The sequence below is a fragment of the Aythya marila genome, assembly GCF_965140915.1.
Source record: "Aythya marila genome assembly, chromosome: 29".
NCBI lineage: Eukaryota > Metazoa > Chordata > Aves > Anseriformes > Anatidae > Aythya > Aythya marila.
Window position 1 is genome coordinate 772,841 of NC_139070.1, and position 23,923 is coordinate 796,763.

Below are 23,923 nucleotides of genomic sequence, written 5' to 3' on the forward strand. Positions count from 1 at the left end.
CCTCCAGCGGCCGCTACGGGGCCGGCGCATGCGCAGCGCGGCTCCCCCACACTCCCGCCCCCTTTCCTTGAAATCGCTTTGCGATTGGCCGCTTCCGCTTAGATCGACGTTCCCTTGAGCCAACGGCGTGCGGCGGAGCTCCGGCGGCGGGGGCGGCAGCCAACGGGCGGGCGGCTTGCTGCGGGGTGGCGGCGGGCGCTGGTTGTGGTGCGCGGAGGAGCCATGAGGTGCGCGGGGACCGCCCGGGGGGCTCCGGGACGGGGACGGGCGGGGGGGTTGGGGGGCGCTGGGGGGGCTTGGGGAGGGGCTGGGGGGGGTTTGGGGCCGGGTTGGGCAGGCCGGGGGGGTGGAGCGGGGGGCTTTGAGGCCTGGGGGGGGCTTTGGGGCCCCGGGGCTGGGTCGGGGGGGCCCAGGGAGCTTTGGGGCCAGGCCCAGGGGGCTTTGGGGCTCGGGGGCTGGGCTGGGGGAGCTCTGGGGGTCGGGGGGGACCGGCCCAGGGGCCTTTGAGGCCTGCGGGAGCTTGAGGGGGCCGGGCCTGAGGGGCTCGGGGGCTGGGCCGGGTATTTGGGGGCTTTGGGGTCTGGGTTGGGTCTTTGGGGGGCTCGGGGGCCAGGCTGAGAGGGGTCTTTAGGGCCTGGGTGTCCAGGTCAGGGGGCTTGGGGGCTGGGCTCGGGGGGCTTTGGGGCTCGGGGGGCTTTGGGGCTCGAGGGACTGTGCCCAGGGGCTTTGGGGCCGCTCCCTGACGCCTCTTTTCTCCTTTTTCTCCCGCAGGGGCGACCGAGGCCGAGGCCGTGGCGGACGCTTTGGTTCCAGGGGAGGCCCTGGCAGTGGGCGAGTCTGGCTTCTGCTTTAGCCAGGGGGTTCCAGCAGCGCAGGCCTAGGGGGTGGGGGCTGCAGCCGCCCTGTGTGGCGTGCTGCTGGGGCGCAGGGCAGGGCCGGGGGCTGGCAGTGTAGCGCAGGGTAGCAGCGAGGCGCAGCTGGGGGGGGTGGGGGCGCGTTGAGATTCCCCGTGTCCACGTAGGGCCTTTCCTGCTCGGGGCTGAACCTCTCTGGGGTGGGTGGGAGACGCGCGCTGCTGCGGAGAATAAAGTGCTTTTTTCTCTCCCCCCTTTAGGTTCCGGCCCTTTGTGCCGCACATCCCCTTTGATTTCTATGTCGTGAGTAAACCGAGCCCTCCGGAGCTGTTTGCAGGCAACGGCCGCGGGGCTTTTCCTTGTTTAAAGATGCCGGTTTAAAAACGTTGCGTGTGCTGACTTCGTGTGATGGTTTGACTTCTTTTAGCTTACCCGGAGTAGAGGAGTTCACTGCAAATGCCGTTGGCTCAGTAACTAAGCTGAGATACTTTCTGTGTTGGTTTGGATTGTGTGGAGTACTTGTGTCACACGGGATGACTGGGATGCAGTTGAGTAATCGCAATCACAAAAACACCTTGATTGAGATTTTTCCCTGCTGATTGAGGCTCCCCACCTTCCCAAGCCCCAGCTTCTGCCAAATCCCTGTAGCACCAGCATCGTGCGTTACTCTGACAGCTGTCACTCACCTGGCAGATGTCCTCCAGGCTGCCCTGCGCTGCTGCTCCTCGCAGGGAGCAGCAGGAACGCGCCTCTCCCGCCTTCTGCAGGAGGAAATCCATTCCTTCTGCCCAGCATCTGTCCTCGTGGACACGTGACTCAGGGAAAACAAATTCACTCCTTCTTGGTTACCGGGCCCTGGGGCTGTGAATGCTGTCACAGCAACCGAAACGCTCTGGCTGTCTGCAAACAAAGCAGATTCTTATTCCTTATTCTTAAGGGGCAGGCACGGAGCTAATAAAAGCCCTTGGTGATGGAGCTGTTCTTAAATTAGTTCCACTCTGCCTTGTGCTGCTTCATTCTTTGGCTGAGAAGCGCCACGCAGTGCGGGACCTGCCCAGGTGGGGCGTTCTGGTGGCTCCTGTGCAGGTCCTGAGGATCTGCAGAGCAGGGCCACGGGGCGTGGGCAGGGCGGGCAGCTCCGGTCACCTTTCTGACAGCAGAACAGCCCAACTAAAAGCTGAGCTGAGAGGTGAGATTGGCAGTCACAAAGGAAACAAAACCCAGACAGCAGAAATAAAAAGTTGTTGGTGTCTGTGCTCGTTAGCGGGTTGAGCTGCAGGCTGTTTGTGATGTCTGTGGTCTGATGTCTGCTCCCGTTTCAGTGCGAGATGGCTTTCCCGCGGGTTAAGCCCGCCGCCGATGAGAGCGCCTTCAGCGAGGCCTTGCTGAAGAGAAACCAGGACCTGGCACCGACGGCGGCTGAACAGGTGCTGAAAATCACCTTGTGTGCTAGCTGGGGTGCAGAGAGAGACTCGTGCAGAGAACGTAGCTGGTAGCCTAAAAAGTAATCGTTTCTTTGAAGCACTGCAGTAGAAATGTCCAAGAGATTTTTTGGACAATGATTTCCAAATAAGCATTTAGTTGTTATTTTGCATTTGTGCTGCGCTCCTCGAGACCATCCCGGGAACTGCTCGATTCCAGCACCCGTCTCTCATTCCTTTCCAGGCTTCCATCCTTTCCCTGGTGACCAAAATCAACAACGTGATTGACAACCTCATCGTAGCGCCGGGAACTTTCGAGGTGGTGAGTCCAAGGGGTTCCCTTGGGAAACGCTACTTGGGGAGGTGTTTTAGGGGGATGCTGGCATCCCAGCTGCCAAACCTCGCCCCAGGTGGATCACCCTGAATTTTTCAGCCACTCAAAGGTCCGTGCTTTGTCCCCGAAATGCAGCGCGTGCGTTGGTTTTGCTAATTCTGCCTTTATTTCGACAGCAAATCGAGGAGGTTCGCCAGGTCGGCTCCTACAAGAAGGGGACCATGACGACGGGGCACAACGTGGCCGACCTGGTGGTGATCCTGAAAATCCTACCCACGCGTGAGTATCCCTCCCGGGGCTGCGGGGGGAGGGCAGGGCCCGGCCCTGCTCTAAGAACCTCTCCTGCTCCCCAGTGGAAGCCGTGGCGGCCTTGGGAAACAAAGTGGTGGAGAGCCTGAGGGCGCAGGACCCCAGCGAAGGTAGGGGCAACGCGGGGCTCTGACCCTGCCCGTGCCGGGGCTGAGGCGTTGCCGGGGGTCCCTAAATCCTTGCAGCCCCCCTGAGGGAGTTGAATTTCATCCCCCCAAGTCCTGACCATGCTGACCAACGAGACCGGCTTCGAGATCAGCTCGGCCGACGCCACGGTGAAGATCCTCATCACCACGGTGCCGCCCAACCTGCGCAAGCTGGACCCCGAGCTGCACCGTAAGGGCTCTGCTGGCTCTGCCCTTGCGTGCCAGCCCTCCCCGGGGGCTCCCCTAGCACCCGCTCGCCTTTTGGGTGAAAAAAACGGGCGTTTTTGTTGCTTCTTTCAGTGGACATCAAGGTGCTGCAGAGCGCCCTGGCTGCCATCAGACACGCTCGCTGGTTTGAGGAGAACGCTTCGCAGTCCACGTGAGTTTGGCCTCGAGTCAGCCGGGTTGGAATTCTCCTCCCAGGGAGCAGGGAGAGCTCCTGCTCCCGTGGCAGGATCACACGTGATGCGTTACGAGCTCTGCTCCTTGCATCTCGTCCAGGGTGAAGGTGTTAATCCGGCTGCTGAAAGACCTGAGGATTCGCTTCCCTGGCTTCGAGCCCCTCACTCCCTGGATCCTGGATTTGCTGGTGAGTGCATGAAGGCAGAAGCCAGAGCTGTGCTGCAGCTGCTGTCCCCACACAGCTGCAGAGCTCAGACTCAGAGCAGCTCCCAGCAGCTCCAGCAGGATTTGGGCCGCCCACCCTTCCTGTGCAGGGAGCCCGGCTCATCCTAACGCTTCCCCTCCCTCCCCAGGGGCATTACGCCGTGATGAACAACCCCACCAGGCAGCCCCTGGCCCTCAACATCGCCTACAGGTCAGTCTGCGCTTCGCCTGCACGACCTCCTGTGCCCCTAGATCAAATCCTGGCGCCTAAAAACCATCCGGGGCTTTGTCCTGCAGGCGCTGCCTCCAGATCCTGGCGGCGGGGCTCTTCCTGCCAGGCTCGGTGGGGATCACGGATCCCTGTGAGAGTGGTAATTTCCGCGTGCACACCGTCATGACCCTGGAGCAGCAGGTGAGGCGCTTGGAGTGCTGTGGGGACCGCGGTGGGGGCTGAAATCAGCCCTGTGCTGACCCCAGCCCTGCACAGGACATGGTGTGCTACACGGCGCAGACGCTCGTCCGCATCCTCTCTCACGGAGGCTACAGGAAGATCCTGGGCCAGGAGGGCGACGCCAGCTGTGAGTAGGCTTGAAAAGTTTTTTTGGGGGAATGGGCCCGGTTCTGCGTGCTGAAAAACTGCTTAATAACGCCCAGGAGGCAAAGCTGCAGCTGGGGGGGGGCTGCTGGGCTGCAGGCTGATGCTGGGGGGCTCCCTGACAGCCCTGGGGGGCCGTGAGCTGCCTGCTCAGTGCTGCTCGTCGCAGATTTGGCTTCCGAAATGTCCACCTGGGATGGAGTGATAGTGACGCCTTCCGAGAAGGCCTACGAGAAGCCTCCGGAGAAGAAGGAAGGAGAAGAGGAAGAGGAGAACCAGGAGGAACCCGCGGCAGGCGAGGAAGAGGAGAGCATGGAGACTCAGGAGTGACTGAAGGACCCAGCGCATCCTGAGTGAGCGCAGCCAGCCGCTGTGCCCCCCCTTGTGTTTGTGTTTTATAGGTTCGCATTAAAACCTCCCCGTTTTGAGTGTGTCCCGTGTCCCTGCAGCGACGCGCGCTACAGCAGGGGCTCACCAAAGGGGCTGGGGGGGCCCTGACCCCACCGGGTGCTGCCTGGGGGGGGCCGAGCCCCATGCGAGGCCCTGACCCAAGCGGCGTTACAGACCCACACTGCCCCACCGAGCACCAACCGCCCTTTATTTCCCTGCCTCCACCCCTGGAAGTGCAGCAGCCGCAGCCCCCAGCTCGCTGAGCACCCCCTGCAGCCCCACCGGGGGGGCTCCTTGTGTCCCCCCCCCCGTGCTGCAGCCACGGATTCCTGCACCCGCTCGCGGCGGGGCCGTGCCCGGTGCTGTCGGTGCTGCTCCGGCTCAGTCCCAGCACCCCGGGGGGGGGCGCAGCCGCCACGGATCCGGCCTGGTGCCGCGGGGGGAGCCTCACTTGCCGGGCAGGCCCTGGGGGTAGCCACCGGCGGCCTCCAGCAGGGCTTTCCTCCGCACCGTCTCCTTGGCCACGCTGTGGTTCAGCCTCCGCAGCCGCTCCTGCTCGAGGAAAGGGGGTAGCAGAAGCCGTCAGCACCGGGGGAGGGGTTGGGACCCCCCCAAAAAAACGCCGCAGCCCCCTCCCCGCGCCCACCTGGGCGTTCTGCAGGATGTTGTTGACCAGCACCACCCTGCGCCGGGCGTTCAGCAGCTTCTTCACGTAGGGGTCGAGGTCGAGCGCCACTTTCTGGTCCTCGTTGATGCGGCACAGCTCTGCGGGAACCCGCGCGGGGCTCAGGGCGGGGGGAACCCCCCCCAGACCCTCCCCTCCCCCCAACCTCCCGGTCCCAACGGGGCCCCCCCGGTGCCTCCTCACCCGTGGCCAGGCTGTCGATGTGCTCCCGCAGCTCCACCTGGCTCTCCCTGGGGAGGACACGGAGCTGGGGGCAAGGACCGGGAACCCGGCCCGGACCCCCCCCCGCCTCCCGTTACCCCTCCCGTGCTGCTCCCCCCGTTACCGACGCCCTGCGGCCCGCCAGGCCCCACCCCGAAAGCCCCCAGCCCTGTCCCCAGCCCCGGTTCTCCCCCGGTACGTCCCCACCCTCAGCCCCCACCACCCCCGAAGCCCCTCATGGCCCGAAACTGCCCCGGTCCCGGTCCTCGGCTCCGGTCCCGGGAGCCCATTCCCGGTCCCGTTCTCGACCCTCAGCCCTGATCCTGGTCCCGTTTTTGGCCCCCCGGCCCCGTTCCCGGCTCCCTTCGCCCATCCCGGCCCCACGATCTCGGTCCCGGTCCCGGTCTCGGTCCCATGCCCGGTCCCGTTCCCGACCCCGTTCCCAGCCCCCCTCGCCCGTCCAGGCCCCACAGCCCCGTCCCCGTTCCCCCCACCCACCCCGTTCCCGTTCCCGGTGCCCCGTTCCCTCTCCCGGACCTGACGGCGTGCACGTGCCCGTCGAGCTGCCTCACTGCGGGCCGCAGGAACTGCAGCAGCCCCTCCGCGAACAGCTCCCGCGCCGCCGGGCCACCGCCCCCCGCCGCCGCCATCTTGGCGCCGCCGCCGCCGCGCGGACCCACGGGAAATGGCGGCGGGGCCGCCGCGCGCGGGGGGCGCCGGGAAATGGAGTCCGCGCCGCGCTCCCGCGGCCACTTCCGGCCCGCGCCGCGGGGGCCGCTGGGAAATGTAGTTCGGGGGGCGCCGCCCTGCGCCGAGCCTGCGGCCACAGCCCAGGGAGGAGCAGCGCGTTTTGGGGTCGTTTCGTCTTTTTTTTTCCTCCTTTTTTTATCTTTCTTTTTTCCTTTTTTTCTTTCTTTTTTTTTTTCCCCCTTCGTTTTTTTTCATTTTTTCCTTTTTTTTTTTCTTTCCTTTTTTCCCCTTCTTTTTTTACCTTTTTTCCCCTTCTTTCTTTTTTTATCTTCCTTTTTTTTTTTCTCCTTTTCTCTTTCTTTTTTCCTTTCTTTTTTTCCCCTTCATTATTTTCCTTTTTTCCTTTTCTTTCTTTCCTTTTTTCCCCTTTTTCATTTTTTTCTTTCCTTTTTTCCCCTCTTTATACCCTTTTTTTTTTCCCCTTCTTTTTTTTTATCTTCCTTTTTTTTTCCTCATTTTTTCTTTTAACTTTTTTTTTTTTTTCTTTTTTTTTGGGAGGTCTCTTCCTTACAAAAAATTAAATTAAGCGCGGGGGGGAACGGGAGGGCGGCGTTGCGTGCTAGCGCAGGGGGCCCGGCTCGGCGGCGGGCATGGTGTGCAGGACCTCGTCCAGCAGCTGCAGCGCGCGGTGCAGGTGCACCTCGATCCAGCACGGCGTGTGCTTGATGCTCTGCCGCGGGTAGTCGGGCCCCCAGCCCTTGACGAAGCTGAGCCGCAGGATGCAGAGCCGCCGCAGGTCGTCCACGCCGATCCCCGCCGCCGCCGACAGCCCTGCCCGGGAGGGAGACGGCCGTGGGATGCGGGATCTGAGGGCTGGGGGACGTTCGCCATGCCCCCACCACCCCAAACGCTGTCCCGCACCCCCCTGGGTTCACTCACCCACTGCGGGCGCGATGCCCCCGACTGAGCCGGGCCCCGGGATGGTGCCGGCCACGGCGGCCGCTTGAGCGGCGGCGGCGGCCTGGGCCGTGGCTGCCTGCTGCTGCATCTGCCGGTGGCACTGGCGCAGGTCGAATACCTGGGGGGGGATGAGGATGATGGGGCCCCTCAGCGTGGGTATGGGGTCCATCCTTCCCCACAGCCCCTCCGTCCCCTCCTGGCACCAGGGACCCTGTGCCGGGGGTGCCCTTTCACGTGGCCGTGGGGTCCCTCCATCCCCTGTTTTTTATGGTTCCCCCCCCCCAGCACGGGGGTCCCCCTTTGCTTGGCACCCACCTCAACGTGGCCTTGGGGTCCTGCCCTGCCTGGGGTCCTCCCATTGCCCCTTGGCACTGGGGACCCTTTCCTTGGGACACCCTTTAACACGAGCAAGGGGTCCCTCAGTCCCCAGAGCCCCTCTTTTCCCCCCCAGAATAAGGGACCCTTTCCTTGGGACCCCCTTTAACGTGGGCACGGGGGGTCCCCCCTCCCCCAAACCCCCAAAGCCCCTCTCCCCCGTCCCCCACCTTGATGTAGGCACCGGGGTAGATCTTGTGCACGGCGTCCCCGGGGGCCCTGCCGGCCTCCCGGTCCAGGTAGTAGCTCTGCACGAAGACGGCGTGGTCGCTCAGGCACCGCATCCACACGTCCCCCTCGCCGCGGCACTCCAGCTGCACGCCCTTCCCGATGTGCAGCCTGCCCCAGACAGGCTGTCAGCCCCCCGTGTCCCCCCCGTGTTCCCCCCTCCTGTCCCCGCACCCCTCCACCCTCTTCATTTCCCCCCCACCTGCCCCCTACCCCCCCATTTGCCCCCTCTGCCCCCCTTCTCTGCCCTCGTGTCCCCCATTTTGCCCCCGGTATCTCCCTCCTGCCCCACGCACCCCTCATCCACCCCATGCACCCCCCTTTACCCCCCCCAGTCCCAAGCTGCCCCCTTAATCCCATTTCTGCCCCACGCATCACGTTTTGGCCACGTACACCCCCTGCTGGACCTGCACCTCCTCCATTTACCCCCCCTTCTGCCCCTATACTACCCCTAATTAACATTACCTCCTCCATTCACCCCCCATTTTCTGCCCCCATACTACCCATAATTAATACTGCCTCTTCCCTTTAACCCCCTATATTACCCCTAATTAACATTACCTCCTCCATTTACCCCCCCTTCTGCTCCCATATTACCCCTAATTAATACTATCTCCTCCATTTATCCCCCCTTTCTGCCCCCATATTACCCCTAATTAACATTACCTCCCCCATTCACCTCCCATACCCCCCCTAAATCCCCCATCGTACCCACGCCTCCCCCAATTCCCCCTGTATCCCCCCCCATCCACCCCCCCACACCCCCCCACGCCCCCCATCCCCCCCACCCCCTTCACACCCACACCCCCCCCTACCCCCCCATTCCCCCCATCCCACCCCTTACCCCCTGCCTCCCCCCCTACCCCTGTAGCCCCCCCCTCGCCCCCCGCCCCACCGGGCCCTCTCGCTGGCGTCGGTGCGGTGCACGTTGGAGAGCTGCCCCAGGCAGAAGCGGTCGCCCCCCGAGGGGTCCACGTAGCCGTCCACGATGACCACGGGGCAGTTGGACGGCACCTTGAAGATCTCCCCCACCTGCACGTCCATCTCGAAGTAGGCGATGGAGCACCAGAACTCTGGCCCTGGGGGGGGGGGAAATGTGTTTTTTTTTTTTGGGGGGGGGGGTCAGGGCACCCGAAATGAGCACTGGGGTGCTGGGCGCCCGCCGGGTGCTTACCGGGGTGCGTGGACACCGGCTGCTGGTAGGGCGCGGAGCTATGGTGTGGGGGCCCTGGGGTGGGGGGGCACAAAATGGGGTGAGTGCTGTGATGCTGTGCACCCCCCCAACCCCATTAACCCCCTCCCCCAGACCTACAGTAGTGGTTGGGGTGGTGCAGGGGGGGCTGCGGGTGGCTCCGGCTGCCGGGCTGGGGAGGGGGCTGCAGCCCCCCCAGGCTGGGGGCGTAGATGGCCGTGCTGCCGCTGCTCCAGCTCGCTGGAGAACCTGGGGTGGGAGAGAGGGTGGCAAAAGGGGGTCAGCGTGTAGGACCCCCCCCATAAAGCTGGGGGACGGGGCAGCCCCGGTACTCACCGTGGTAGGGCGGCTTGGGGGGCGCGGGGTATCCGTTCTGCGGGGGGGGCTGCGCTGGCGTGGCGGGGGGCGGCGTGGGGCAGGCGATCCGCAGCAGCCCCTCGTTGGGGGGCAGGGGGAGCAGGGGGCCGCCGGGGGCCACTGCGGGTTGGGGACGGGGTTGAGGATGGGGGGGGGCTCGGCGTGGTGCCCCCAAACCCTTCCCCAAGAATGGGGCTGATTTTGAGGGGGGGGGGTAACGTGGGTCTTACCTGGGGGCGACATGGGCAGCGCGGGGTAGAGGCTCCCGGGGGCGCGGGGGGATTCGGGGAGCGGCGGGGGGGGCAGCGGCGGGCGGTAGGGCTCGGCGGGGGGGCGCGGCGCCCGCTTGGCCCCGTGCGGCACCTCCATCTGCACACAGGCATGGACAAACTCCTCCTTCACCAGGCGGGCGGGGGGCGCTGGGCGGGGGGGACACCGGAGACCATTGGGGGGCTGGGGGGGGGGCGGAGGGGGCCGCCGGGGCCGGGTCGCAATGGGGCCGGGGTCTCACCTGCGCTGGGGATGCTCAGACCTGGTGGGGGAGAGACGAGGAGGGGGGTGTGGGGGGGGCGTTATGGGGGGGGGTGGGTGGGAGAAATGTGAGGGGGGGGTTGGTTGTGGGGGTGTCGGGGCTCACCGATGGCCGGGGCCACCACGCGCTCGTAGTGGTAGGGGTTGACGCAGACGCTGTCGTACTTGAGGTCGAAGGCGAAGCGGCAGAACTTGGCGTGCTTCAGCTCGTTCTTGTGCAGGTCCGGCCAGCGCCACAGCCGGGCGTAGATGACGTGGGGGAACCCCTTCCTGCCCGCCACCTTTGGGGGGGGGGGACGACACACACGGGGTGAGGAGGGGGACACGCGGTGAGGAAGGGGACAGGGTGGGTGCCCAGGGGGACGCTGCACCCCACCACGCGCAGCCAGCCCCACCGATGGCACCCCCAACATGGGGAAGGGGGGGGGGGGGACGCACAGGGTTGGACCCCCCCCCACCCCCAGCATCCATCCATCACCCAGCCCCCCGACCCCGACCCCAAATAAATCCCCGCAGCTCAGCGCTGGCGCCAGGCTGGGACCCCGCAGCGGCTGGGGGCTCCCCCTGCGCCTCCCCGGAGCCGCGCTCGCTCCAGACATAACAACCCCCCCGCGCCCCCCCCCTGCTGCAGGCTGCCAGACAGTGACTCATCCCCGCAAGGGGGGCAGCGCCGCCGGGGGACGGGGATGCCGGAGAAAAGGGGTGGTGGGGGGGGGACGGGACAGCGGGTGGGGGGCAAAGCAGCCCCCTGTGATGCTGCAGGGAGGCTCTGCCCTGCTGGGGGGGGGCTGCTCTGCCCGCCCCCTGTCCCCCCCCCCCCCCCCGCAGACACGTGTGGTTCAGCACGGATGCTGAAATCAATGCGGTGCCAGGCAGGGAGCTGTGGGGTGGGGATTGTGGGGACCCCCCTGCGCACCCCTCTGCTCGGGGGGGCCCCTCAGGTGGGTCTCCCCCTGCCCCCATGCCTGCCCCCCCCTCCCACCTTGTCCCCGCCTTCCAGCTTGGGGAGGGCGCTGGGGTCTCAGGGGATTGGCACCCAGGTAGCCAAAGCTTGGGGTGGGTTGTGGGGTCTTGGGGGGCTCTGGGGTACCCCAAAACCCAGGACCCCCCAGCTCAGTGATTGCTTGCGCAGGGACAGCAAAGGCCAAAAGCTGGGGATTGCTGTGGGGTCTGCAGGGCACCAGGATACCCCAGGCCCTCCAGACTGGGGACACCTCACGTGCTGGGGGCTCACGGGGCACCGGGACCCCAGGTCCCCAAAGCCTGGGGAGTGCTGTGGGGTTTGGGGGGGGTTATGGAGCATCAGGTGCCCCCTAGGACCCCCAGGACCCCCAGCTCGGGGATGTTTGGAGGGTCTTGGGATCACCCAGACCCTTTGGGGAGGCCGTGGGGTGCCCGGGGTGGGGGTTACCTGGAGCCGCCCGTCCAAGGTGCGCTGGATGGTGACGCACTTGCTGGGGTGGGCGCCGTTGGTGGTGATGGCGGCGATGAGCGAGTCGAGCTCGTCCTTCTTCTCCTTCAGCTTCTTCACCAGGCTCTCGATGGCCCGCTTGGCGAAGGTCTCGTTCTCCCCGCCCTGCCGGTGGCACATCAGGCTGTGCACGATGCTCAGGCAGGCGTCGCTGCTGGTGGGCGCGCCGAGGGACATGGCGCCGCTCCCCTGCAAGGCACGGCACGGCACGGCCCTGCCCGTCACCCCGCGGCAGGGGCCCCGCCGGCCCCCCTGCCCTCGCCTGCGCGCCCACCGCGGCACGGGGCCACCGCCTCGGCCGCTCAGCATCGTGGAAGCACCGCGCCAGTGCCCGCAGGGGGGCTGGAGGTGGCGAGAAGAGGGGGGATTCGGCCCCCCTGCGGCACCGGGGACGCGGTGGCACCTGGAACGGGCACGTGGCGGGCGAGGAGGTGGCACAGGGCCATGTGTCACCTCGAATCGGGGGGGGACCAGCTTGGATGCCTGGCTTCCACGGTCCCTATCCGGGGTGGGAAGAGGCCACGGGGGGAACGGCGATGCCTGGGGCGCTCGGGGTGTCCCCGGCGGCGGCAGAGCCCGCGGGTGGCCACGCGCCCGGCCCGGGGGTCCGCGGGGACGGCGGCGCCGTGCGGCCAGCAGCCGCGCCACCCCGACGGCGTGCGGCAGGGAGGCTGCCCGCGTGTGCGCAGCGTGCGGCCGTGCGAGTGCTCACCTCGGGGTGCCGCAGGCGTGCTCGGCGCTGCCCCGGCCCCGTCTCCAGCGCGGAGCCCAGACTAAACAGAGCCCGAGCTGCTGGCGCCGCTCCTTAACCCCTCGCTGGCTGCTGCGTTGGGCTTCTCCCTCTGCCTCCTCCGTGCGCACGCCGAGAGCCGCGCGCACACGCGTGTGCCGGGGCCCCCGAGCATCCTTCCACCCCCCTCCCCGCCTGCCTTCTCCAGCCGGGGCTCTGAGTCACGGCGGGTGCGAGCGCTCCCGGGCCTGGGAAAATCCTTGGGCCGGCGGCAGACACAACAAACCCTTCTCCCCTGCTCCGCGCCGCTTATCTGCGGGCCGGGAGGCCGCTTGTCCTGCCAGCGCGCTGCTGGCTCGGCCCCCGGCGCGGGCGCATGGCCACGGCCCCCCCCCTCGCCGGGGCGATGCTGCTGGCCGGGCTCCCCCGCTTTGAGGCCAGCCAGATGCCGTCGGGAGCGGGACTGGGGGACGCCGGAGGGGCCCCCGCTGTTGGAGCATGGCCCCGGGTTCCCCTGCGGGCTGTGGGGTTTGCTCCGTGGGTGCCTCGGCACGCGTTGCGGTGATGCCCGGAGCTCCCCGGTGCCGGTGCTCGTGGTGCTCGCTGCCAGCCAGCTTGTCCCCGGGGACCCCACCGGCCTGGCACGCTTTGCCTCTGGAGCGAGGCTTAAATTTTGAGGGTAAAGGAGGTGAAAGAGGGCAGCAGGGAGTCCCTGAAAGATGGGGCTGTGCGGGGCCACCCCGGCAGGAGCCTTCCCGGTGTCGGTTGCGGCTCCCAGCAGCTCCGGTGATGCCGGTGGCTCTGGGAGGACGGCTCGAGGAGAACCAGCGCTGCCGTGCCCAGTCCCCTCCAAAAGTCAGCCCAGTTTGGGGCAAACTGAAGCAGAGGGGTGCTGCTGGCTCACCAAGAGCACCACCGGCCCTGCCGGTGCCACGGGACGGGGCCGCCCAGAGCCGGGGGGTCCCGACGAGGCCCCACGGGGGTCCCGGTGCGGCTGCTCGTTGGGGTCACCTCCCGGTGCCTGGTCCCCCCGCTTGGGCTGGAGGTGACATTTCTGCGCCAGCCTTTTGTCCCAGCCGGAGGGGGGCTTTTCACCGACCCTCGCTGCTCCTCCAGCAGCGGAAGGGGGGCTCGGGCCGGGCTCTGTGCCTCCCCCACTCCGCATCGCCCCGGCCACCACCGCCCCCAGCCCGGCGGAGTGGACCCCGCGCCCCCCCTGCCTAACCCCGGGGCCGCCAACTTCGCTCCCCGGTAATCCCCGGGGCACGGAAAAGGCACCGGCGGTGCCCGGGGGGGGTCCCGCTGCCAGCCCGGTGCTGGGGTCCCTGGAGGGGGGGTGCAGAGGGGGGGCTGCAGCTCCCAGCCAGGAGGGTGCCGAGGGGATGCGCTGGGCTCCCGGCGCCTCATTGCAACCCCCGGGACGTCCCGGAGCGGGGGCTCGGCTCCGTCCCCGGTGGCACCGGAGCCCCCCCTGCACAAACCCAAACCGGGGAGGGAGAAAAGCGGGGAACGGAGCAGAGGGGGGGCTCCACCGGGCGGTGGGCGACGGGGAGCGGGGCCGGGTCGAGCCGGGCGAGGACGGGGGGCAGCGGGGGGAGGCTTGGTGGGGCTGGGCAGTGCCGGGGGGGGGTCAGAGCCACTCACCTCCGCCGCCCGGCTCCGTTCAGCCGGGGCCCGGCTCCCGCCGCATCCCCGCCGCCGCCGCCGCCAACTTGGGCGCTCCGGCAACAAAAGGGGCCGCCGGAGGCGCCGCCGCGCCGCGGCCAATGGCAGGCGGCGTGACAACCGGCCGCCGCCCCGCCGGCCAATGGGGGCAAGGCTTACATTGCGGGCGGGGCTCTTGCCCCAGGCTCCGGACCCGGCTCCGGGCGCGGCTCCGGCGCGGAGCCCCCCGGGGGGACCTGGGGGGGACCCGGCCACAAGGGACCCGGAGCCCCCGGCCCCATTCCGGCCCCTCGCCCTGACCCAGGAGGACCAGGGGAGGTGAGGGGGGAAAACAGGGGCTCCCCCCGCGCTGCTCCAGGCACTGGAGCTCCCCCAGCAGCCCCCCAGCTGCACGGGGAAGGCAGCGGGGTGCTCCCCAGGCACCCACCGAGGGAACTTCACCCCCAGCGAGGAGCAGCGATGTGTGCAGGGGGCTGAAAGCACACCCACACCCCCAGCACCCCCTCACGAGGAGCTGCACGCCTGGGGAACGCACCCCCACCCTGCAGAGCGCAGGTTTTGGGGTCCAGCCCTGCCCCCAGCACCCTAATGCATAGGGCGCAAGGGGACAGCGCGGATGCGCCCCAAATCAGTAGCAGAAAGGCCACGGTGACCCCCAGAGCACGCCGAGGAAAGGGAAAGAAAGCAGCCGGAGCCCACTTTGCTTTTGTAATTATTTCTCCTTTTGTTACAACAAACCAGAAATACGGGATTCCAGCGAAACGGAACAGGTCACAAAACGGCCGGACTTCAAACTGGAGGGCAGGGGGAGGAGCGGGCCCCTTCTCCGTTCCCAAACGTGTGGGGGCTGCTCTGAGGGCTCGGGTTCGGTTACACTGAGCCCTAACAGCACCGGCGAGTAAATAAACCTTGGACCCCGGGTTTTGAAAAGCCAGTTCTGCCCCGACCTGCTGTCACTGATGTAAGGCCATGGTCCTGCTTCCCATCCCTTTAAATAAAATTTCCTGCAGGTACAGAAACCACTGGTGCCATCTGCTCGTACACAACACAAAAAGAAATCCAAACTTTTATCTAAAACAAACCCCAAAAAGCCTTCAGCTCGGGAAGTCCTCCGCACTACTCATTAACAGAACGCTAGCTATCAACAAGAGAGGAATTTTGGGTGCAAAACAGCAAGATTGGCAAGTCTACAAGGAGCGCTACACCTAAACCTGGCTCAACTGTTCACCCTGCCGGGAGCCTTTGCTTCGGATGGACTGAAGGGAGCTGGGGGCGTGAGCTCGGCCCCTCGGTCGCACTTGGGGACAGCACCGGTCCCAAAATGCAACCGCGGTGCCTCGGAGGCACAGAGCCGTGCGGTCCCAGCACCAAGGAGCAGCTCCCCTCCGCGGGGGGGGCTGCAAGGAACCGCGGCCGGCTGATGTCAGGGGCTAACGGCAGCACGTCTGTCAGAGTCACCTTTGGAGTAGTTAGGGGAGGGGAAAAAAAAAAAACAAAAGATACAAAAAACAATCCGGAAAGGTTCCATACAACACAGAGTATCAAAATGTTAAAGAAACGCGCTAAAGGCTGATTTCTTGGTAGAACAGGGCCGCTCCCTATTCTTGTGGGTCCTTCCAGCATGAATCAGGGTTTCCATTTTTAGCTTATGGGCATTGACATAACACACTAACTTCACCGACAGTCTCTCGCAACGACCCTCAGTCGTTTGTTTCGGGGTCTGTCTGAGCCATGTAGGCATCCAGCTCGGCGTCGAGGTGTCCTTTCGTTTTCGACATGTAAGCATCTAACTGGTTGTCCAGCTGCTCCTTGGTCAGCGCCGGGCGTGCCGATCCTCTTCCTCGTCCTCTGCCTCTGCCGCGGCCTCCGAAGCCCCCTCTTCCCCGGCCCGCCATGCCGCGACCTTACAGAGACGAGACAACAGTTACAGGCAGCAGACGCAGCCTCGGGGCCTGGCGTGGCAGAGCCACGGCCCAGCTGCTCCGGCACCTCCCCGGGGAGCCAGGCAGCCTCGGCGGAGCTGCTGCCCCCAGCTGCAGGACTCGGGCTCTGCTGCGCTCCCCAGGCTGCTTCGGTTTCAGCCCGGAGACATCTGAGCCGCAGCTATCTGCCGAGCCCTCAGCTCCGCCTGCCAGCTCCCCTGCTTGCATTCCAGCCCCTACACCACTCCGCATACTTTCTCCTCTGCCGAGTGCAGCCCCTGCAGATTTTTGGGACAGGTTCAAGCTCTCAGCAAAGAGCCAACTCCGGCAAACATTACAAGGGAACTTCTACTGAAGTACCTCAAATCCTGAGTTTTCAGACTATTTCCGAAGCAGGACACCCAGGAGACCACTCTGATCAGTACTAGCACTAGTTTGTCAGGCAAAGAAATAAAGCGAAAGCCAAAGCTGTCAGGAGACATGCAGGCTCCCAAAGACTGCTCTGAGAAACACTGCTCATCTCCAAGTAACAGGAGAGCACGTCCGGCAGATGTTCTAACCAAACATGTCAGAAACATTACTGACCCTGCCATCAGCAGCTGTCTCCTTACTTCCCCGTGCTCCTGCTTCACTCTGGTGCTTCTCATTGTTGTTGACAAGGGGAAGGCTCATTTCCCCAAGACTTGATTCGGTTTCTGACTTTGCATTTAATTTTGCTTTGCCCATGTGAAGGGTCAGCGAGGAACCTGCTCCTTCATACACCAGTTTGAGCCTTCTATTGAGTTTTTGCCCCCTACCCAATTAAAATATCCAGCCTTGTGGTTTACACAGGCCATTTATCATTTCCTTTTTGCAGCACGAGAACACAGCGTAGCCTTCCTCAGCACGTTCAGAGATTACTCACCACCTGCACTACTACCAAAAGCATCACAGAGCCAGCGATACCTGCAGGAGGGAACAGCACTACCCAAATCCCCTCTAGCACCACTGAAAGTCAAAGATCTGGGTTAAGCACAGGGCCTGGCAAGATGTTTCAGGAAAGGAAGCCTTCACCTAGCGCTGTGTTATGCACCCATTTGGGCGTGAGTGGCTCTCGGGCTGCACGTACCCACATCAGCTAACCTTAAACGGGGAAGGGAACCCAGGTGTGTGCAGCAGCAGCACGCTGCTCCCGCAGTTTCTGCGCACTGACCTCTGCCACCAAGTCCACCGCGGCCCATGGCGCCTCTGCCCAGCCCACCTCTTCCAGGGCCACCGCGACCTCGCAGGCCGCCTCTCCTCAGGCCCATCCTGGGGGACATTCCTCGTCCGCCCCGAAGCATGCTCTGACCTGCAACAGCGACGGGATTCCAGGCAGACAAATTAGCTCGAGACTGAGCAAAGGAACCGGAGCCGAGCCGTCCAACAGGCAGCACTGCTGCCGGACCAGCCGCGGTACTCACCCCTGAGCGGGAGTCCCCCTCTCAGCAGAGCTCTCGCCCCCCGGCCGCCACGCATGGCTCCTCGTGGCAAACCTCTCTGCCCCATGGCCAGTCCTCTTCCTCCCATGGCTCCGCGAGCGAGGGGTCCTGCCGGACGGCCCAATCGTGCCTGGATGTTGCTTTTACCGAGGCGTTGCTTCAAGCTCTTCTGGAATGAAAGATTTTGAAGGAACAAAGTCATGCAGCAATCTCCGACTTGCGACACAAACAGCATGGCAATTGCTTATCAGTAAGGGGTTTTTTTTTTAAAAAACATAGAGGGTCAACAGCTCTCTGCAGCACACAATCGAGCTTCAAACAGAGGACAATCAGATCTGCTTCAGGAGGGATAATTTATGAAGGTCAAACCGAGAACAAAGACCTTCCCTGGAAGCAAGTGTTTGTACAGAGACAAGAAAGTCTGCAGATTCAGGAGGAAGTATTTTTCTCCATTTTTAGCAGCGCCGCTCAGTCCGAATCAAAGCAGACACTTAATCCGCACGGCAGCCCGCTAATCCTTCTTGCTGGAAGGTTACCGACCGTGAAAACCTCTGAGCTACGCAGCAACCACCCCTGCTGGGGAAGGAGCCTGGCCTACCTCACACCAGCACACCGCTCCGAGGGGCCTGCTGCTACAGCCCCGGCCTGGCCACCAAACTAAAACTGTACTGAAGCACCTGACCCTCACAGGAACTGGAAAAGTTATCTTTGTTTATCTGTATTTTAAGGTGAAGTTGGTTTTTTTCCCCCCTCTGAAGTCCTGCAGGTCCAAGCACCAGAGTCCATCTCACAGAGCTGGCTTCCCTCGGGACAGCCACAGCTGCTCCAGTCCTCAAAGCCTGCACCAGCCCGGCTGCAGGCACAGCTCAACAGATCCTGGAGCAGCAGCAGAACTGCCAATTTTACACCCCGGTGTTTTTAACACGCACTGGGACCAGTCCTGGCTCTACACAGCAGACTACAGCTTCTGCAGCAACTATCGAACCCTGCAATGGGCTGGGGAACAGTGGGGACCTTTAGAGCTTCTCGAGAGCTCTCAGCAGGTAAGGCACAGAGCCCAGCGGTGTACTACAGCTTTCCAGAGCTTACGCTTCTCATGAGCTTTATAGATCTACTTGACTCAAGCCTGTGGGCAGCTGAAAGGCTTCTCCTGAAAGCAGCCTACTCTGTAGCTAAGGTTTGAGTTTTACAGCCTCAGAGCTTACTCATTCGCTGCTCTGACAGCCGCAGCAGCCTGAGATGTTTGTCTCCCTTCTGCCCAGCCCAGCTGGCAGAAAGGCACAAGAAAGCAGGTGAACGTTTCGCATCCCATTACTCATTTATATTACCATGAGAGTTTAAGATAACTGCTGGACTTTGCCCTGACAGAGCCTGAGAGCGCTCACCTTCCTGCCTTACCTCAGCGCAGCAGCACCTTGGTCTGCTGCAGCTATTCACTAAGTGCATGCCTAGAGCCACGACATAAACGCTGTTACTCAGCAAGAGAAGGGAGGTTTACATAAAGACTGATGCAGTGGGTACAAAGACAAACCCATAAGGCTAGCACACGCAGTGCCCTGCAGGAGTTGAGAGCACTTTTCTGAAGCACAGGTGAGCCATCCCTGGAATCAATGCTCCTCAGCACATCCAAATGCATCAGAAAAGCTCCTGGTGCTACCAAGTGAAGTGCCTGCAAAAAGCCTGTCACCACACCAACTCCCAGAGCAACTTACAGTCTTCAAAGAGCAATCCAACATCAATCAGGTTTCCAGATTTCCCTATAACGCGCTTCTGCAGCCCTCCCTGGCAGCACTCAGTCCCAGAAGAACGCGAAGTACACCTACTCCTGGCATATGGGCGAAGCTTTTGGCTCAGCTCTTTCCTGTTCTCCTCAATTCAGCAAGCAGAAACTTTACGCTTTCAATCCAGTTTCACTTACCACTTAGGAAATTCTTAAGGTTTGATTTTTTTTTTTTTTTTAAAGCAGAAAGTTCTTCAGGCTACCATTTCCAGAGCTTTTGTTTATAAGCTCTGGGAGGCTAACTGGCACCGCAGTCTGTTTTTAAAACAGAACTCTCAAGAGATCTTAAAAAGCAGCTGCATTCCTCTTTATCAGGAATTAAGCCCTGAACATGAGCACGTGTGGCAGGTTTAAGTATTCCAGCTATTTAGTGAAGCAGCTCAGCTAACAACTTTCCAGGGCTTTCTCCTGGCGTGCAAGATAACGCAGAGAATTATATTTAAGCTCTGCTGCAGTCAAGTCATGCAGTGCTGCTATTTAAACTCACTGCACAGCTGTGCAGCACAACCCCACAGGTTCCAATCCATGCCCTATGCACACATTTTAAGCTGATCTTTTCAGCCTTCCCATTTACATACAAGCTTTAAGGGTTGCAAAACCCCTTGGCCTGATAAGGAGCAGACCAGGCAAACACCTGTTCTCTACATTATTTTTCACCACTGCCCCTTTTTTTAAGCCCACAGCTATAGGAAAGCACGTGGACCGCAGCAGAGAAATCAAAAGCAAGCATGCTTGCTCAAACCTGCTGCTGTATGGAGAGGATACTTTGACAAATATGCCCCACAATTTATAGCATTCATCACTAAAATGGGGAGAAAGACCGTCTGCATGAGGAAAATGCAACGCTATTCCTCAAATCCAGGCCTGCAGCCCAGCATTTGCAAGCAATCAAGCATCAGTTTGTTCATCTGGTCCTCGCAGCCAGCTGCTATCAAGGGAGTGCACCAAGAGAGGGTGGAGTTGGGGATGGGAGCAACCAGCCTCAACTGGACAGTAAGTGCTGGAAACAATCTGCAGCAATTGTAACTGCAGCTACAGTGCGAGATGAAGAACTCTGCAGATCCAGAAACCCAGAATGAGAACATTTCTCTGAAAAAATAGAGAGGAGATATGAACAGCCAGCACAACAACAATGAGCTCAGTAATATTAACCAGTAAGTTACGAAGTATTACTTATCTGGAGTGAGAAACAGGATTTTTTCAAGCCCCTTCAAGGTTTCTAGTTTTTAACTTTCAGGAACATTTTTCAAAATCCACCGTATCCTGAAAAGCCATCAGCTGGTGACAGGCATCACCTGGCCACACCACAGCACGCCCCCTTCTCTCACCTGTTTAAGCTTCAAAGCAGCCTGGACAGAAGGTCTATTCTCCATCTGCTGGGCCAGTCTTCTGTTTCTGGCACTGGCTAGCTGCTGCTGCTGCTGCATGGTAGCCCGAATATTCACTGGCATCGGCTGTTTGTTCTTCAGCATGTTAGTAAAGCTTCAAGGTCGAATAAAATGGGTGTTTAAATAAAGCTTTATTACATACATTTATTGGCATTTCATGGTTCTCAAGATTGGATCTCCAGATCCCATGAACCTTATGTAAAGAGTGGTACTTAGGTCACATCATATGTGATTACATATTCCTTGTTTTCCACAAGTGTGCAAGAATTGGAAACTCAGAAGTGATGTTGGATATTAATTCAGAAGTGATAAAGCTTTAGGTTACTGATTTTAGAAATGGAAGAAGGAATGAAAACAAGCAATAAGCAGAGATGACCATGACAGATGGAAGAGGACATCACACAAACAGAAAAGCCAAGTGAAATCTGACTGCAAAAGCTAAATTAACCCTCAAAGATCTCAGAAAAATTATAAAAAAAACCTCAATACCACGGGACAGCTTTACAGAAGACATCACCTTGGGGACAGAATGAGATGCCTCTGGCACACCACAGAACTGGTGCCTAAGAAATGCCACCAGCTGAGCGCTCTCGCTGATGAGAGCAGTTTGCTTGGCAGTGTTTGTGGTGCACGGAGAATCCTCTGTCTTTAGGAGCTGTATCAGAGCAGAACACAGCAAGACGGTAAGCAGCGTTAGCAGCAACCCATCAGCTGTCTACCCTGTCCTGGGAGCTACACAAGTTGGAAAAGAAAACACGGGTAAGGAATAGGGACTGACCAAAATGAAACAGGCCAGCAAGCCTCCTCTGCACTGCACCTCACCACATGCCTTCTCGGGAACAAGCTCCAACTGTTGGCTCAGGCTGGCTCTCACTGCAGCACTTGCCAGAGCAGGAACTGCACACAAACGGCTCCATTTTTCCCTGGTTCACTGATATAAATATAGTTAACCAACGAGTGATTAGCAAGAAAGTGAAACGTCACTGCAGCACCGCTGTTAGTTGCCTGTAGAACTGCAGAAGCACAATGGCATGGAAAAAACGGGAGAATGCTCAACAGAAGAAATAAAGAAATCGGTATCGAGAAAAGAGAGATGGAGATGAAGCAAAGCGTTTGCCTCTTACAAGGCCCAAAACATTGTTAAAGGGCCTTTGGGCTTGTTTAATGGCCTGCTGCATGCCTCTTACAGCCAGACCACATGCACGTGTGTCTGCCTCGGACAAAGCAGCAAGCCTACTGCAGCTCAGGTAACATGCTACCATACCGCAGTGTCAACTATATAAATGTAAAAACATGTGGAAGAAAAAGGGAGGGTGTGAGGTTTCTCTGTTGTTATAACACATCCCGCCATATTTACGTGTTGAGAAGTTTAATATTAACTGCTATGGATAAACTGCTCCAAAACAATTGCCCTTTTAACCTTGCGTACCACATTTGTTGCAGTTTAAGACAGAGGTGCATAGCCATCTGCTTGTTTTACTGAGGTTAAAAGAGGGCAGAAACCACGTTGGTTTTTGGACACCGGACAGTGATAATTAAGTAAAAAAATTTCTTATGAGCTGAAGCTGCTGTTGGCTTCCTCACCGCTCGTTCAGAGACATCTTGGTGGTGCTCTTTAGCACAACCTTCGGTGCTGACTGTGCAGCCATCTTCAGATCAACAGAATCTGCAAAACAAGAGAGCTGGATGTAACCAACAGCACGGGGATCTTGCATTTATTCAGCTAAACATTCAAAAATCTGCATTCCAGCTCCTTTGGTACATAGAATCAAGAAACGGGCATATAACTGCGATTTTATCAGCACAATTTTATTAAGTTCTCTAGGCCATTGCCATGATGTAGCACATTTAATAAATTACTTTGTTATGTTAACTTAATTCTTACTAAATAGACTTCACTTGAGACAGTGAAAATTTTTCCTCTGGTAGGCGTAATGCTGCAAAAATACAGCGCATTGGCAGTCGAGGCAGCCCCTAAACACCTTGCTTAGTACTGCATCTAGCAACACTGCCACAGTTCCTAAGCTGTTAGTGTAAGCCAGGTGGAAACCCCAATTTATTTTAAGCAGATAATGCCGGGTACTTCGCAATGAGATCCCAAGATTACCCTACAAAAGTGCTATGCACTTTAAAAACATTAAGGCTCCATCTCCCCGTGCTATGTTATGATTGCCACAGCTCGGCTGGCCAGGGACACACTGTAAATGTGCAGTCCCCTCGGATTTTTGTTATCTAACGCTTCAGCAGGCAGCTCACCCGCAGGCATGATGTGGTTGCCTAGCATGAAAGCGTGCCGCAAGGGGCACAAAAGCAGCGAAAGGATTTAAACCCAGCTGTTATCGATCCTGCGAGCACGGCTCAAGCCTTGGGTGTTTTCGCAGCGATGAGTATGAAAAAAAACGACGGGGAAAAAAAAAAAAAAAACGACTCCTCATTTTTTATAACCGCCATCAAGCTCAACGCTAACTGCCGAGCGTTCCCCCTCACAATACCCGGCACAGCGGCCTCCTGACAGGCTTTTACCAACCACCACCGAGTCGCGGAGCTAAAACCCCGCTGGTTTTTAACCACTACGCATTTTTAAGATCTTTTTTTCCCCCATTCTCTCGCCACAGCGCGAAGGGCCCGGGGGGGGGGGGAGGGGGGAAAGAGAGGCCTGGCCCCAAACGCCCCCGGGAGCCCTGCCCCGAGCCTGGGCAGTGGCAGGTCCCGGTTCCCTCAGAGGCCCCCCCGGCCCCCTGAGGGCTCCCCGGCCCCTCAAGGGCCCCGCGCGGCCCCCCCCGGCCCCTTTCCGGGCTCCCCGCCCGCCCCCTCAGCGCCCCCCCGGCCTTCTCACCGAAGCAGGAGGTCGCCAGGTCCCGGTTGTAGCCGGCTATACCCGGCCGGCGGCGGCTGCTCACGGTTCACGGGACCGGGGCTAGCTCCGTCGCCCTCCGCCCGCTCCCGCCGCCCTCCAGCGCCTCAGCGACAAAATGGCGGCCGCGACCGCAGCGCCCGCCCCCCCCCCTTTTCCCCGCCGCCCAGCCACGAGCCGGCCAAAATGGCGGCGGCCCCAACAGCGCAGGCGCGGGGTGCCGCCAGCACAGCGCCCTCCGCCATTGGGCGGGGCAGCGCTTTCCTCCGCCGCTATTGGTCAACCGGCACGGGGTGGGCGGGACCTCTGTCCGTGCTGCCCGGCCGCTGTCGCCCGGGGACAGGGGCGGTGGCGGCGGGGCCGGGGGCGGGGGGGTGCTGCGCGGCGGGGCCTGGCCCCGGTGGGGCGGGGGCGTCCCCAAGGCTCCATGAGGCCCCTGTCCTCGTCCCCGTGGGGCATCCACCTTCCCCCCGAAACCCCCGTCCTCCCCCTGAGGCCCCCGTCCTCTTCCCGGTGCCCCCGTTCTCCCCGCCGCCGGTGGGATGCGGGCGTCCCGCTTGCCCCCGGTGGTTCCCGGGTGCCCCCCCAGGGCAGCTCCGGGTCTGGCCCCAACGCCGGCGGACGATGGCGCTGGCGGCCCTGCGCCGGGCCGGGCGCTGCCTGGTGGCGGGGGCCGCTGGGCGAGGCGATAACGAACCGGTTCCTCCGGCCCCACCGGGCGCCCGGACGGCGGGCAGCGAGTCCCGGCCTGCGGCTGCCCCCGGGCCCCCGAATCCCGC

General features: G+C 61.5%; 4 protein-coding genes across 8 annotated transcripts; 1 reads left to right on the top strand and 3 right to left on the bottom strand.

Annotated features, from left to right (window-relative positions):
- Positions 1 to 162: 162 nt before the first annotated feature.
- ILF2 (interleukin enhancer binding factor 2) lies at positions 163 to 4,698 on the top strand. Of its 3 annotated transcripts, XM_082781175.1 has the most exons (14): positions 163 to 227; positions 772 to 811; positions 1,113 to 1,157; positions 2,177 to 2,281; positions 2,520 to 2,597; positions 2,786 to 2,888; positions 2,963 to 3,028; positions 3,138 to 3,254; positions 3,365 to 3,443; positions 3,566 to 3,653; positions 3,820 to 3,881; positions 3,968 to 4,082; positions 4,158 to 4,248; positions 4,435 to 4,698. In XM_082781175.1, the coding sequence occupies exons 1-14, from the start codon at positions 223 to 225 to the stop codon at positions 4,593 to 4,595; spliced, it is 1,155 nt and encodes a 384-aa protein (XP_082637301.1). In that variant the 5' UTR covers positions 163 to 222; the 3' UTR covers positions 4,596 to 4,698. The 3 variants fall into 3 exon arrangements, with proteins under 3 accessions (XP_082637301.1, XP_082637300.1, XP_082637302.1); XM_082781174.1 differs by lacking the exon at positions 163 to 227 and having other exon boundaries at positions 772 to 831; positions 1,115 to 1,157; XM_082781176.1 differs by lacking the exons at positions 163 to 227; positions 772 to 811 and adding an exon at positions 1,282 to 1,401 and having other exon boundaries at positions 1,116 to 1,157.
- A 145-nt stretch (positions 4,699 to 4,843) lies between these two features.
- Positions 4,844 to 6,324, bottom strand: SNAPIN (SNAP associated protein). The gene is made up of 4 exons (XM_082781177.1): positions 6,079 to 6,324; positions 5,524 to 5,570; positions 5,302 to 5,420; positions 4,844 to 5,207 (listed from the first exon to the last, which is right to left on the bottom strand). The coding sequence occupies exons 1-4, from the start codon at positions 6,189 to 6,191 to the stop codon at positions 5,103 to 5,105; spliced, it is 384 nt and encodes a 127-aa protein (XP_082637303.1). The 5' UTR covers positions 6,192 to 6,324; the 3' UTR covers positions 4,844 to 5,102.
- Positions 6,325 to 6,710: 386 nt separating this feature from the next.
- LOC309888694 (mothers against decapentaplegic homolog 4-like) lies at positions 6,711 to 13,768 on the bottom strand. 2 transcript variants are annotated; one of them, XM_082781173.1, is made up of 12 exons: positions 13,720 to 13,768; positions 11,286 to 11,534; positions 9,981 to 10,155; positions 9,855 to 9,875; positions 9,574 to 9,762; positions 9,323 to 9,463; positions 9,107 to 9,235; positions 8,969 to 9,022; positions 8,690 to 8,873; positions 7,737 to 7,905; positions 7,171 to 7,309; positions 6,711 to 7,062 (listed from the first exon to the last, which is right to left on the bottom strand). In XM_082781173.1, the coding sequence occupies exons 2-12, from the start codon at positions 11,520 to 11,522 to the stop codon at positions 6,851 to 6,853; spliced, it is 1,650 nt and encodes a 549-aa protein (XP_082637299.1). In that variant the 5' UTR covers positions 11,523 to 11,534; positions 13,720 to 13,768; the 3' UTR covers positions 6,711 to 6,850. The 2 variants fall into 2 exon arrangements, with proteins under 2 accessions (XP_082637299.1, XP_082637298.1); XM_082781172.1 differs by lacking the exon at positions 13,720 to 13,768 and adding an exon at positions 12,058 to 13,140.
- Positions 13,769 to 14,435: 667 nt separating this feature from the next.
- Positions 14,436 to 23,290, bottom strand: CHTOP (chromatin target of PRMT1). 2 transcript variants are annotated; one of them, XM_082780815.1, is made up of 6 exons: positions 23,127 to 23,290; positions 21,875 to 21,956; positions 20,231 to 20,384; positions 17,105 to 17,288; positions 16,855 to 16,992; positions 14,436 to 15,643 (listed from the first exon to the last, which is right to left on the bottom strand). In XM_082780815.1, exons 2-6 carry the CDS (start codon positions 21,937 to 21,939, stop codon positions 15,441 to 15,443), a joined length of 744 nt encoding a protein of 247 aa, XP_082636941.1. In that variant the 5' UTR covers positions 21,940 to 21,956; positions 23,127 to 23,290; the 3' UTR covers positions 14,436 to 15,440. The 2 variants fall into 2 exon arrangements, with proteins under 2 accessions (XP_082636941.1, XP_082636940.1); XM_082780814.1 differs by having other exon boundaries at positions 17,105 to 17,291; positions 23,127 to 23,287.
- Positions 23,291 to 23,923: the final 633 nt, after the last annotated feature.

What these genes read in the sequence shown, in the direction of transcription:
- ILF2 (XM_082781175.1), top strand. An exon ending in CCTGGATCCTGGATTTGCTG is followed by an intron (nt 3,654 to 3,819) that starts GTGAGTGCATGA and finishes CTCCCTCCCCAG; the next exon opens with GGGCATTACGCCGTGATGAA. An exon ending in GCCCTCAACATCGCCTACAG is followed by an intron (nt 3,882 to 3,967) that starts GTCAGTCTGCGC and finishes TTTGTCCTGCAG; the next exon opens with GCGCTGCCTCCAGATCCTGG.
- SNAPIN (XM_082781177.1), bottom strand. Translation starts at nt 6,191, where the DNA reads ATGGCGGCGGCGGGGGGCGGTGGCCCGGCGGCGCGGGAGCTGTTCGCG. An exon ending in GGGCACGTGCACGCCGTCAG is followed by an intron (nt 5,571 to 6,078) that starts GTCCGGGAGAGG and finishes TGTCCTCCCCAG; the next exon opens with GGAGAGCCAGGTGGAGCTGC. An exon ending in ACATCCTGCAGAACGCCCAG is followed by an intron (nt 5,208 to 5,301) that starts GTGGGCGCGGGG and finishes TTCCTCGAGCAG; the next exon opens with GAGCGGCTGCGGAGGCTGAA.
- LOC309888694 (XM_082781173.1), bottom strand. Translation starts at nt 11,522, where the DNA reads ATGTCCCTCGGCGCGCCCACCAGCAGCGACGCCTGCCTGAGCATCGTG. An exon ending in CCCCAAGCCGCCCTACCACG is followed by an intron (nt 9,236 to 9,322) that starts GTGAGTACCGGG and finishes CTCCCACCCCAG; the next exon opens with GTTCTCCAGCGAGCTGGAGC. An exon ending in ACCCCGGTGCCTACATCAAG is followed by an intron (nt 7,310 to 7,736) that starts GTGGGGGACGGG and finishes ATCCCCCCCCAG; the next exon opens with GTATTCGACCTGCGCCAGTG.
- CHTOP (XM_082780814.1), bottom strand. Translation starts at nt 21,939, where the DNA reads ATGGCTGCACAGTCAGCACCGAAGGTTGTGCTAAAGAGCACCACCAAG. An exon ending in AAGATGTCTCTGAACGAGCG is followed by an intron (nt 20,385 to 21,874) that starts GTGAGGAAGCCA and finishes TCGACCTTGAAG; the next exon opens with CTTTACTAACATGCTGAAGA. An exon ending in CTGCTTTGAAGCTTAAACAG is followed by an intron (nt 17,292 to 20,230) that starts GTGAGAGAAGGG and finishes CTTTCATTCCAG; the next exon opens with AAGAGCTTGAAGCAACGCCT.